Here is a 12,670-nt window from a genome sequence, read left to right as displayed (position 1 = left end):
TCTAAAGTGATAAAAAAGTCTTAGACTAGTGTCTTCATCTCTTTCTTGTTTTTCTCTTTCTCTGTTTCTTGGTATTTTGTTGCAGGACGCAGGCAGAGATGGCCCATACGTGCCGAGGAACAATCAACTTGGCCACGGCACACATCGACACAGAGGACGCCTGCAATATTGTCCTGAGCAGTGGCGGTCGGACGTACCACCTGAAGGCTAGCACAGAAGTGGAGCGGCAGAGATGGGTCACGGCGCTGGAGTTGGCCAAAGCTAAAGCCATCCGCATGATGAACGATCAGTCTGGTAAGGGCAGCTGCAGAGAGCAGTTACCTATATGGAACATTTAAGCTATAACAGTATAGTCTAAGTGCAAGCTGTAAGAGTATATCACACCCATGAGGCACTGATGCAAGACATTAATTGTCAGAATTTGACCTTGATAAATAAAGGCTGGGCTGATACAGTCTTGGCTAAACATACAGGAGTGTGTTTATCTTGTGATTTACTTTGATAGTGCCAAGATCCAAGGTGAGAGGTGAATTCAGACTAGATAACGCCCTCTGTTGTTGAATAATTATTTTACTATTTACACATATTACAGCCTTCGTCTGAACTTTTAATTGTAAAATCATATACTGTAAATCAAAAGAGCAGATACAGAAAACTGAACATGGTTTTATCAGTGCGTAACATGGCGCATTAGTAAACAGCCAGTTCCACACCGGCAGTCTAATGACTGCTAGATGATGTGCTCTGCTCTTATCGGCGATATTATGTACTGCTTTTGCAGGACATGAACTATGTATCGATAAATTACATAACCCCCGTTCTTCCCCCGTCCCCCCTCCCCCGTCCGCCGTCCCGTGCATTGGCTCGTCCAGATGCTCTCCACATCATTTCTACGAAGCGCAAAAAATGTGCTGCAATGGAAGGGAAAACCCAGCGGGTAGAGCGAGGATAAAACATATTTTAATAATATATATTTTGAATTTCCATTGCAGTTTAACAATAGGCCTACAGAGAAAAACAGGGTGTGCTTCAGCACCCCACTTCCCATGCCGATGCGTAGTGATGAACCTACAGAATATGATCACCCAAACCTGCAGCTCCCATTGGTTTTACTGAGCTTTATAGTGAGTTTCAGCTCATTGCTTACCGACCTGCAACTGAACAGTTTTGGTTCACTCACCGCTCTCATAGCGGCCGAAGCAGGCAGGTGTTTTCAGTGAAAAAGCTCTGATAAACCCACTGTACACTGCCAGTTAGCACTAAACGGCAGACAGACACAGTTAGCAACCAGCTGGTGAACATAGTGGAGCATTGAGCCGCTACAGAGCCAGACATTTCCATCAGGAGCAGGTAGAGCTCAAAAAACAGCTAAAGAAGACCTTTTCATAGGTTTTCCTGAACAGTTTGTTTCAGGCGATTTCCACATAATAAGTCAGCATTTCAATTAGGGTTAAATAGAGATGTTTTAATGATTCAATGACACTGTCCTCACCAGAGATACCACAACATCGACCACCGTAGTTTTTCTACACACTTGGCACACAGGAGCTTTGGTTGGTTGCAATCTGCAACCTCACCGATAGATACCGCCAGATCTTACACACTTCTCCTTTAAAGGGTAACTTCGGTGATTTTCAACCTGGACCCTGTTTTCCCATGTTTTTTTGTCTAAGTGACTAATGAGGACAACAATTTTGTAAAATGTGTCCAGTATTGAGGGATAACGCTGTAACCGACAGCCGCTACACAAACTGCAAGTGCAAATGAGCAGCGTAGGTGTGGTTACGTTGACTAAAAGTGCTTGTTTTTGTCACTGACAAAAGACTGAGATTGTTATTATAAGTGTCTGACAACATTATGGAAAGGACCCTACAGAGAAATAAAACATTTTTCTTACCTTTTGCTTGATCCGGTCTGTTTGTTATTGTGTCCAGATTTCAGAATGAGACTTCTCCTTGAGCAAGACTCTTTCCATAAGGTCAGACACTTATAATAACTAACGGAGACTGTCATGGCAAAAACAAGCACTCTTAGTGGACGTAAATTGATGCCAAATTGCCCTAATATGATTACATTGCAGCCTGTGAGCAGCTGCCGTCTACAGCGCTCTCCCTCAATACTGGACCAATTTCAGAAATTGTTGCCGCTATTAGTCGGTTAAATACAAAAACATGGAAGAATCCAGGTCCAGGTTGAAAAATACAGACGTTATCCTTTGAATGAAGTTTTTATTTAATGAGTATTGGTCCTCCACTATATATTTGGTAGTATTTATTTATTCTAGCTTTAATCTTTCCTTGCCCCAATTTGTTCTTCCTCTTTAACGATTTTGCTTGTGGTTTAGTTTAAATATTCAGATGTGAAGCACTTTGTAACATGGGTTTTGAAAAGTGCTGTGTAAATTACATTTTACTAAATGCTTACCTTGCAAACCCACTAATCTCGCTTCATAATACACCCCTCAGATTTGTTGTTTACATGCTGACAATTCACAGGTTACCTAAGTTTATGTTTCCATTCAGCTTTACTCATTGATCGGCAAGTCAGACCTGCATGACCTCCACCTTGTTATGTTATTATTTAATCCTGTGATGGAGGGTTTCTTGGGGACCGGGATGTTGGTGGAGCGTTTCAAGCAGGAGGAGACAGCTCACACAGCTCCAGTGATCTGTTGAAGATCTGTGTGAAGATGGGGGCCAGCTGGTCAGCACAGACTTTCAGACAGGATGGAGACACGCCGTCTGGGCCTGCTGCCTTCCTTATCGTCTGTCTTTGAAAGAGCTGACAAACATCCTCTTCACAGATCTTGAGTGCAGGTGGGGTCACAGCACCGGTTCAGCCTAGATATTTGGATGTGTTTGATTTTCCGGCGTCCCCTGGCATTTGATATTCAGCACAGCTGGTGTCTCAGCTCACGCCCTCCTTCTTTAATGTAATTCAGGTTCCAGTGTGAGCCAGGAGAGGGCAGCGCCGTCTGCTCAGTCGAGTTGAAAAACAAGCCGGAGAATGCTAATGGTACCGTGAAAACTGGGCTTCCATTCAGCCTGACAACAGAGCTCTCTCTCTCTCTCCTTCTTCTATGGTTGTATTAGGTGTTGCAGGTCAAAGGCTGTGGGAAAAGCCTGGGAGGACTGTTTTTCTTCACTTTTTACCCTGGAATCATCCCAAAGCCTCTCTGCCCCAGTGTTTTGCAGACAGCGTCTACAGAGACGGGCTATATATTCCTCTGGCCTCCATTTGAAAGGCAGATCACTAAATATAGACTGTGGGAGAATGTGAGTGCTTTTAAGCTCACCATTTCCAGTAAGCAGGAGAGCAATGCTGATATATTTGTACTTTGAAAAGGTTAGGCTATTGAACTACCCACATATTTGATTTGTGTCTGATTGTGTGCGTGTGCGTGTGTGTGTGTACACATATTTTCTGCAGCATGGTGTAGTTCAGCTACACTATGCTGATGTCCAGCTATACTGCCCCCTCTTAATCCATTGCTTGCTTTGTTTACCTAACCTATGATGTTGAACAAACCTTTCACTTTACAAGCAGTTCATCTGGCACAGAATATACAGAAATATAAAACATGCACACTTTTTTAATTTTTAATTTCACACCAGTGTTCCCTCCTGAGCCCATTCCAGGATCCAGTTTCAGGATCCATCAAACCACGAATGCTTTTTTTAAAGTAAATATATACAGTATCTGTTTGAAATGTAGCGATACAGTTCTGATGTCAGGCAACCTGTTCTCAGACCAAATATGATTCAATAGCAGATGCTGATGCTTTTCATCCCACCATTCTTAGCTGTTGACATTTAAATGGATGAAAACACACCAAGACACACTGCTACTGCGTATCTAAGATACTGTAGAGTCAGTCTGCTGCCATTCGCCACAACAGGTTGCCTTCAATGCACGCCGTAGATTTTAACACTGTCATTCAGATCCTCTTAAATACTTTGTTTAAAATACACAACTTTAAATCGGTATTAATTATTGGATCAGTGCCTGATAATTGCCTGCCATGCATTAGACTTGTATTTTATGAAGCAGTAAATTGTATTTTGTCAAAGCTTTGATTCAGTAACTGCTTCAAAGCTTAAAGAAAGAATACGTGCGTGTGTGTTTTTGTGTTTTTCTAACATTTCCTTTCACAGCTAATCTATCTGTGGGAGGAGGATTTAAGAGAATGTGAGAAAATGGACACTGTGCGAGTCAAGTAGAAAATCTGTTAATGCAACTGAGTAATGCTTCATATACTACAGTGAATGACTATATATGATGATGATTTTACCATCAGGCTCTTTCAGAGCATCTCTCTCTGTGTTCACGGTGTTAGACAAACATGGATCAGTGACATTTATTATCCTGCCCTCCCCTCTCTGTCAGTGGAACAAAGAGCTCCTATCGATCTCCTCAGCAGAGACAGTGTAAACCCAGGGGGGAGCATCATGTGTGTAGATAGCGGCCAAAGTTATAACTTGATATCCTTCATGTGGCTTGTTGTTTCCTTACCATCTCTGATTTTATCTTTTCATCTTAGCCTGAGAAGCTGGTTTTAAAATCTCAAATCCAATTATACACCGTAAGTCTCCTGTTTCAACTCGAATCTGAAGTCTCTCTTTGTCTGTGAGCCATGAGATTATTTTCTATGTACAACTGACCTGAACCCTGAATCAATTACTTGAATTTCTCATTTGCACCAGTGTCACATCTGCAGCCTTTCCATTTAAAAGCCTCCTCTTGTAAATTGCCTGTCCTTCAGATGTGTGCATCTTGTTCTAATTTAGGTTAAGATTGGATTTCTAAGAGCTTGTAGTCTGGGGCAAACGTCCAGCAGGTGGCAGTGTTTCCCTTCACTTCAGCATGACCTCTCTCATGGGTTTTCCTGCCTGGTTTCTTGCGCTGCTTGTGAAAGTGAGCTCACAGCCCATTGAATCAGTGGTGGCTTGAATTTGCGAGCCTGTCATGCGCTCCTATTTCAATCTAAACACACAGTGAAAATTTGCTTGGATGGTGAATTTTAGTGGGAACTGGGAAGATGGTGGAAGAATTGAGAAATTCATAAATGCTGGAATCAGTCATCCAGTTAGTGGTTTCTCTGGGATACAGCTGAGGTAGGCAGTAACAGCAGCAGCTACAGATCCATAGTAGAGGCTCTCTTCCTGCACCTGACCCTGATGTGCCCAGCATGCAAGCTGATGTGCATCTTGAGTTCAGTGCATTGATCTGCATCAGCATTCAGTCAGTCAGTGCTTGGGTGACGTTTCACTTGAACTGACTGTGGTTAGGTGTGTGAGTAAACTGGTAGTCACATGATTTACTTGGTGGGGTTCGGTTACTACAGATATTTATCCTCTTGCTCTTATTCTTTTCCTCTATCTTTCTCTTTTCTGCTTTTATTTCACATCCCAGCTGTAATTCTCTCTTTACAGTAAAAGGTAGATCTCTGTCCACGGTCCTGAAACAGAATATCAAGATTAGGACCGCCTCCTTAATCAAGCTTCATTTCCCCCCCCCACCTCTCCTGGTCCTGATTGTGTCCCTGTTTTTTTTCCCCTTACATTCGCTCCGGCGCTCGTTCTCTTCCTCTCTCTCCCAGTCACCCTCTCACTCGCTGTCTGGTTTTCCCGCCCCCTCCCTCTTCCTCTCTCTTGTTCCTCCTCTCTCCCAGTAAGCCGTTTACTCTGCTTTTCATCCAGCGGGAGTTTTGGTTCTGAATGGACTGACCTTCTGCTTTCTCCAACTCTTCACTTGTCTTCTTTTGCTTAAAACGTTGCCATTGTCCTGCAAATCTAGAGGGGGAAAATAAAGACGGGACAAGGCGCAGTTTTCCTCTTGTAAGTGTCCGGCTTTTCTTCTTCTTACGCTGTGCTCAGGAATGTGTGTGTGTGTGTTTGTGTGCATACACGTGTATCTGGTTGAAATGATCGGATGCAGCTGTGTATACATGTTGGAGCTTATATTACTGTATATTGGTGAATATTGGCTGATTGTAGTGCATACATTAAGGATATCTGTGATTTCCATTGTTAGACAAAGGGTGTATACAGACATCTGTCCCAGAGCTCGTTCAGGTGACAAACTCCACTTTGAAATTGGAAAACATTGCAGAATTATCATAGAAAGTAAGTAAGTAACATGTAAAAAGTGTTTTCCCATTAACAGTGAATTGAAAACATTGTTCATAGAATTTATTTAATGAATTGTTTTGGAGAAATCTCACTGGGCAGGGCAGGACACTCAGGTCGTAGGACTGAGTTTAGGCTGCGTTAATTTATTACACCAGTCTACAAGGCAATAAATAAGGATTTGCTAATAAAGTAACAAATATATTCTGATGACGGATCTCTAAAATACAGCCTGACTGATTTACACCTACTGCATTAATCTAAATGGAGCCAAAAACCGTGTTTTAAAGTCCTGTATTTTATCACCTGCACTACTTTCTGAGCTTGTGAAAGGATGTTATGAAATGACAGATGGCAAGCTTATCATCTTCATCGGTTAGTTCTGCAGCGGCTGTGCATCAAATCACTTGTCCTTGTTTGTCTCGGATGTGAAAGCGTGTGGCGGCAGCGGTTGATTTGCTAGATCAGCTCAGTCCCCAATGACGAGGGAGATGGAGGCAAAGAGATCAGAGTCAGTCTTGTAACATAACAAACCAAACAAAAATGACCCTATGGGAACCACTTTTTTTCATCCATATCTAACACCTTTCTCCTTTTTCTGTCTCTAACATCTAAATGTAACAGTCACGTGTCCCTGTGTAATCAAACCTTCGCTGTCTCTTAATGGATTTGACCTCTCTGAACTCACACTCCCTCCATAAACTGCACGACCCACCCATCATCGATCTTTGAGTTACATGCCACCTTCTGCTTCCTCTCCCTCTGGTCTGACTTGCTCTTTGAAGCTCCATTGGGTCTATGTTGTTGTTGATGTTTTTCTTACAGTATATTCTAAGCAATGGGAACTAATCAAACCCATTGTCTTTGTCCTGTTTTTACTGGGCTTGCTGCTTGTTTTCTAACTTAAAGCTGCTGGGCATTTTCTCCCCATCATCTCAAATCTCACCTCCTCTTTATTCTTGTCCTCCGGGCAAAAGGTGCCTTTTGAGCCTAAGTATGTATGTAATGTAAGTATGTTGAATGGACTCTAAAACATCCCACCAATTACGTGAGTGCTGTCTGGACAAAATGTGGTTGGCACTTCCATCTTATCTTATCATGCTAAGACATTGAAGACAGCTTCCGCACTCAGTTTTCTGCTGAGGTTAAACCGCAAACAAGCACATTTATTGTTTTTTGCATGTTAGAGCACCCTCTTCCTGCTATTACACTGCAGAAGTGGTTTGCAAAGTTACGCTGTGACCACAGCCCCATTCTTTGTGAAAGAGCAAACATTTTACAGTTAACTTGATTTTGTTTCAGTTCTTTTTTTTTTATTAAAATGTATATTAGGTTTTGCCATGTTATAGTAATTTGATTGTTTTAGAGTTTTACTTTAGTTTTAGTCGACAAAAATTTTGAACATTTTAGTCTACTGAAATTTGAGTGTGAGGACAAAGCCGTCGCCCTCTTTTATGTCAACAATTATTATGGTTATAGGTGCTGTTCTCATCTATTGAGCGGAAAAAAGGCGGTGTTTACCTGTTTATACTCGACTGTAATGGTTCATACACACTACCTCTGCTTCTTGACAGTGTGACAGGAAAGCATCCGAACACTGATTAGATGAAATGGTGTGTGAAAGTTGGTTATTCCTTTTTTTATACCAGAGTTGATCGGACCAAATCTGTGAGAATATAGTTGTAAATAACAGGAATTAAACAGAGGACAAATTTCTGAGAATAGAATATTATGATGAATTTGTTTTCCTTTCTGCTTGATTATATACTATGTGTGTGTGTCTTCATGTGATTATGTGTGTGGGAGTCTATTCTAGATAATTAGGTTTGAATATTGTGCTTGCTTTAGTCTCGCCTCTTGTCTCTTACATGGCTGTTTTGGTATTAGACCATTGTTTACTCAATTTAATGGATCTATAAATTATGTTAATCGTGACTCCATACAGTCGGTGGACAGCGCCATTGAAGCCCTGCATTGTTCCACACTGCATTACTGGGATTATTGTGCTGTCCTTTGTTGTACTGGTATTTCTGTCTGCTCTGCAGGGCTCCAGTGTGTCCAGTGACCTGCTGTATGCTGCATGAAACTTGAATTCATTATCGAGCTCACATTGTGCGTCCCAGTCGACACCCGTATTTTTCTCCCTGTCGCTCGCTCTGTAGCTTTTCTGCTTCATCAGCAGCGAGGAGAAGTTGAGAAATTGAGAAAAAGCGGATACAGGCAGGTCATTAAAATATAAATTAGTTAAATGCTGTGCAAGGCGGTCAGCTGTCACAATAGAGGTTCAGTATTCAGGATTTCCATTTTTCATCCTCTTAGTGGATTTCTGTGTTGTGACACCTCTTTTTCGCTGGTCAGGCGTAGCTCTTTATGCCAACCATGAGTGTTTTTCCCGCAGCACTACAATCTGCCACAGTGGGCTGGATACTGTTTTGTTGTTGTTGAAAGGCCACCACTGTTGGAAGCTCCTTTCTCTGTGAGTAATATTAGTTTAAACTTTCCATCTGGCATTTTATGCTACGGGCAGCGAGAGATGAAAACAATGATGACAGGATATAGTTTCAGTTGCGTTTCACACCACTCTTTTTCTGTCCTTTAGTTCTTGTGTGTATTTTCTGTTGGCAAGAGGTTTTTAGCAGCATCGGTTATGAGATTGGAAAAGAAAAAGTATTGTCTGTATAAAAAAACAAAACATTGTTATTTGTGGGCACGTATGGATCGGTTATATCAGGAATACCACTGGAGTTGGTGACATTATTCACCTGATGATGAAGATTGTAGGAGTGATGGAGATGAGGTCAGTCTAGCGGGTGAGGACAGGTGTTATGAAGCAGGTTTGTAAATAGGGATTATTATGTTCATTCAGTTCACAAAATAATACCTGGTACATTGCTTAAAATATTGTGATAATATTGAACCAAGTCTGAGTAGACACATCTAGCGATGAGGTGGCAGATTGCAACCAACTGTTTACCCGCTCACTCCTCCTTTTCCAAGCGTGTCAGAGAATTATGGTGGCCTTTCTGTAACGTAAATATGCGAAAGGCTCACGCTAGAGTCAGTGTTCATCCGTTCTGGGCTACTATACAAACATGGAAGAGGACCTGCTCCCTTTGTAGATATGAAGGGCTCTTTCTAAGCTAACGAAAACACAACGATTTCCAAACGATAGTCCATTCCATTTCATTCCAAAACAACGGCCACAATAATTATGTAGTGAAAATCTGACATCGTGACAGCCCTAGTTTGAACCTTACTATTCAGTTTTAAAACCATAAGTTACTCTTTAAAAACCGACTTTCACACTTTCAAATCTTAGCTTTAATGTTTTGATATGTGACATTAATATAACCTCGTACAGTAAAATATAAAGGTAGCTGTTTAAGATCTGAATCTTAAGGTGAGGTCATGGTCTCACAATGTGATAATGACTCACACTAGCACAGAAATAAGTCTTAAAAATTCAAAGGAAAATTTTCTCTACAGTCTGTGGAAAGTTAAAGTCCTGACCTCAAGCCTATTAAACTGTACATGCAAGACAACCCACAAATATCACTGAACTGAAACTATTCTTTAATGAGCAAAATACTGCTCATTTCCGCAGCTCTGTTCAGTGGAAACATTTGGTTGGGGTTATTGCTTATGAGGACGGTTTATCACATCTTCAAAGCAACATTTGCTTTCGTTTTGAAAAATAAGGCTGTTGATATTTAAGTAGCATCTTTATTCAGAACATAAAAAGGTACTATTTACTGTCTGTGTGTGTGTAGTAGTCATCTTTTTAGAAATTATAGATAGAACCTCTTCGACTGGTTTATCATCTAATGAGTAGATCATCTGATCACATTTTGGAACATCTGTATTTGCATATGAAATATATTTTTAACTACCATTACTTCTACATGCTTCAAGACTCGTGCAGGGATATTTTTGCAGAAAAGTCACAACTCACAGAGGTACTTTCTTTCAGTGTCAACGCCAACAGCTGCCGCGCAAAGATGCTACCTGGACTCAAGTTTATTTGTCAGTGATGACTAAGTGCAATCAGGGCTGGGTGATTCATTGCCCCGGCATATTGAGAGTCAGCTGTACTTTCACTCTGCTGCGTGGGGCATGGACATGAATGTTGTGTTTGTTTTTGGTAACTAAATCATCCTGTTGATGCATGGTTTCTCTACTATGAGCCAGTGCAGGCTGTACGCAGGAAGCAATTCCTCTTAACTCTTACAGTTGTGGTTAATTAAAGATCTTCCACCTCCTCTGGATAAGCGGGTTGTTATCGCCACAGGAGGAGCGTCAGTCCATTAGAAGACCTCAGTTTCAGCTTGTATTTCCCTGCAGTCGATTTTTCTTGTTCTTACATGCAAGTGGTCTTCTTTTTTGCCTCAGTGACAGCGAGGAAGCACAGTGACATTTATGTGGTCTTTTGGCACGGAACAATAACATTTATATGGCTACTTCTGCTGGAATTGACACCATAATGTTTTAAAGAGGGCTCGAACTCAGAATGTGACTTCTAAAATGTAATTTTCCTGTTAAAATTACTTCCTTCCCACGATGAAGCTGTTTTTTCTCGAGCTGTCTGAACTAGTTTTAATGAGCTCGGTGCCTGTGCATTCAGGCTGTGCGGAGTGTTTGGGTTCCTGGATCTTAAAATGCAGTAATTGGCTTAATGAGACTGTAACTCGTGCTCTTTAAACGCCCTCTTTCCCTTTAGTTTGTCTTTCAGATGGTTTGGCCTTCGACTGTCTCCTTCAGTAAAAAAAAGGGGTAATGTCGGGCTGAATTTCTGCTTAACTTTGGGATTTCAAAAGAATATCATGTGATATTTGGAGCAACTTAGGTTTCACTCCAGAGTCCAGAGCGTTTTTAAAACTCTCTCATGGAAATTATATTGTATAGTTTGGAGTCACCTATATTTAGAAAATTAGGCTGCAGTATTTGCTCTGTTTCAACGTCTAAAAGGAAAATGGCATAAATATAATTTTGATGATTTTCTTTATCTATTTTACTATTTATTGTACTATATGTAAATAAGTGTTGGCACCTAAAAGTACAGTCTAAATACATATACTATATAATTATGAATGTGCTACCTACTAATTATGACGTATAGTAGTTTACAATGTCAAATCAAATACAGCAGTATTTCATTTCAGTACTATTAACAGACCATTCAGCACCACATGGGATTCAGACACCTTCAACAGTGACTTTATTTTTCTCAGCCCAAGCCATAGATAATAATGATAATAATACACTTTATTTATATCGCACGTGTCATACACAAAATGCTGCTCAAACTGCTTAACATTAAGAGTAATGACTGAAAACAAGATAAAAAAAGAACAGACTGTTAAAAATACACCCCAAAAGCCTGCTGTGTTCACCGGTGACGATTGGCTTTCTTTGCATGGTTAAACTTAACAGTGTTGAAGAAAAGAGATGATGAAGGTCAAGTATGAAATTAATTGAGGTTTCATGCTTCGCCGCCCCGTCGAACATGCCCCGGGACATTTAGGGGAAGTTATTTATTTACCGTCCGACAATCTTTCCCCGTCAGCACTTCTCTCACCTCACTTACAGTCCACAGTAGTCCTCCCCTGCTACCTGTTTTTGCTGTTATCAGATATTTTACAGAATCACTGCAACACAGATTGTACAGCAGACGAGCTTCATGTGATACTGTAACAGTTTTCAATCGAGGGAGGGACTCCGTATACTGTTGGCCTAATTTGCAAAGCTGGTTTTGTGCATTTTAACCATGCTGTTGCCCATGGAAGAAGGAATTGGTGTTGCATCATGAAACAGTGACAGCTCACGGCCCAGAGGTATTCATAGCATTACTGATACGCTGTTTTCAGTGTAAACATTGATTTGTGATTAGGGAGAGGCTAATGACACATTTATCTAAGGTGTCCTGGCCAACTAAAGTACACTGATTATTGTTAATAACAACCTAAAGAGTATGTTAAGGCTATGGCCTTAAAATAATTTACACAATTTCTATAGTTAGCTTAAAAAAATGAAGGCTTCTGGAGCTAAATATTTCATTACTAGAAGTAATTAAAACTAAAGCTATAGGCACTTTGATAACAGCCATGGACAGAAACTATATTCAAACACGCTTAACAGAGATCACTATAACAAGGTCTGTGTAGGGCTGAACAATATTATCTGAAACAATTGAAAACAAAATCCAAAACAATAAACTGTCACATTCATGTCAGTGACGATAAATAACATAATTAAAAAAGTATATCAAAATTATATATATAATTTTGATATACTTTTTTATTATAGCTTGCTCTAAATCTATAATTTGACCAGCAGAAATTTGTGAAACATTAACAGAATATGGTCATACTGTACATCCTGATGTGATGCAGATGTAAGTGAATAAGCAATATATTCATTAATTATAGGCCAGCCCTACCTAGACTTGGTGTAATGTAATGTAATGTATGTGTTCACAGAAGCCAGCAGTTAACCATTTGCCGAGGTCGCCTTGAGTTACAGTACAGTGTGATATGTACGCTGTC

At 40.6% G+C, this 12,670-nt stretch overlaps 1 protein-coding gene across 2 annotated transcripts in view; it reads left to right on the top strand.

The window, feature by feature from the left end:
- The window catches only part of osbp2b (oxysterol binding protein 2b), a 55,877-nt gene that overhangs the window by 9,354 nt on the left and 33,853 nt on the right, over nucleotides 1-12,670 (top strand). For both annotated transcript variants that reach the window (XM_074637958.1, XM_074637956.1), the window contains exon 2: nucleotides 86-294. In XM_074637958.1, the coding sequence (XP_074494059.1) occupies nucleotides 86-294 (209 nt within the window). The remainder of the gene's footprint in view (nucleotides 1-85; nucleotides 295-12,670) is intronic.

Source organism: Sebastes fasciatus, chromosome 6 (assembly GCF_043250625.1).
Source record: "Sebastes fasciatus isolate fSebFas1 chromosome 6, fSebFas1.pri, whole genome shotgun sequence".
NCBI classification, from domain to species: Eukaryota; Metazoa; Chordata; class Actinopteri; order Perciformes; family Sebastidae; genus Sebastes; species Sebastes fasciatus.
This window is presented reverse-complemented; position numbering and strand designations above follow the sequence as displayed.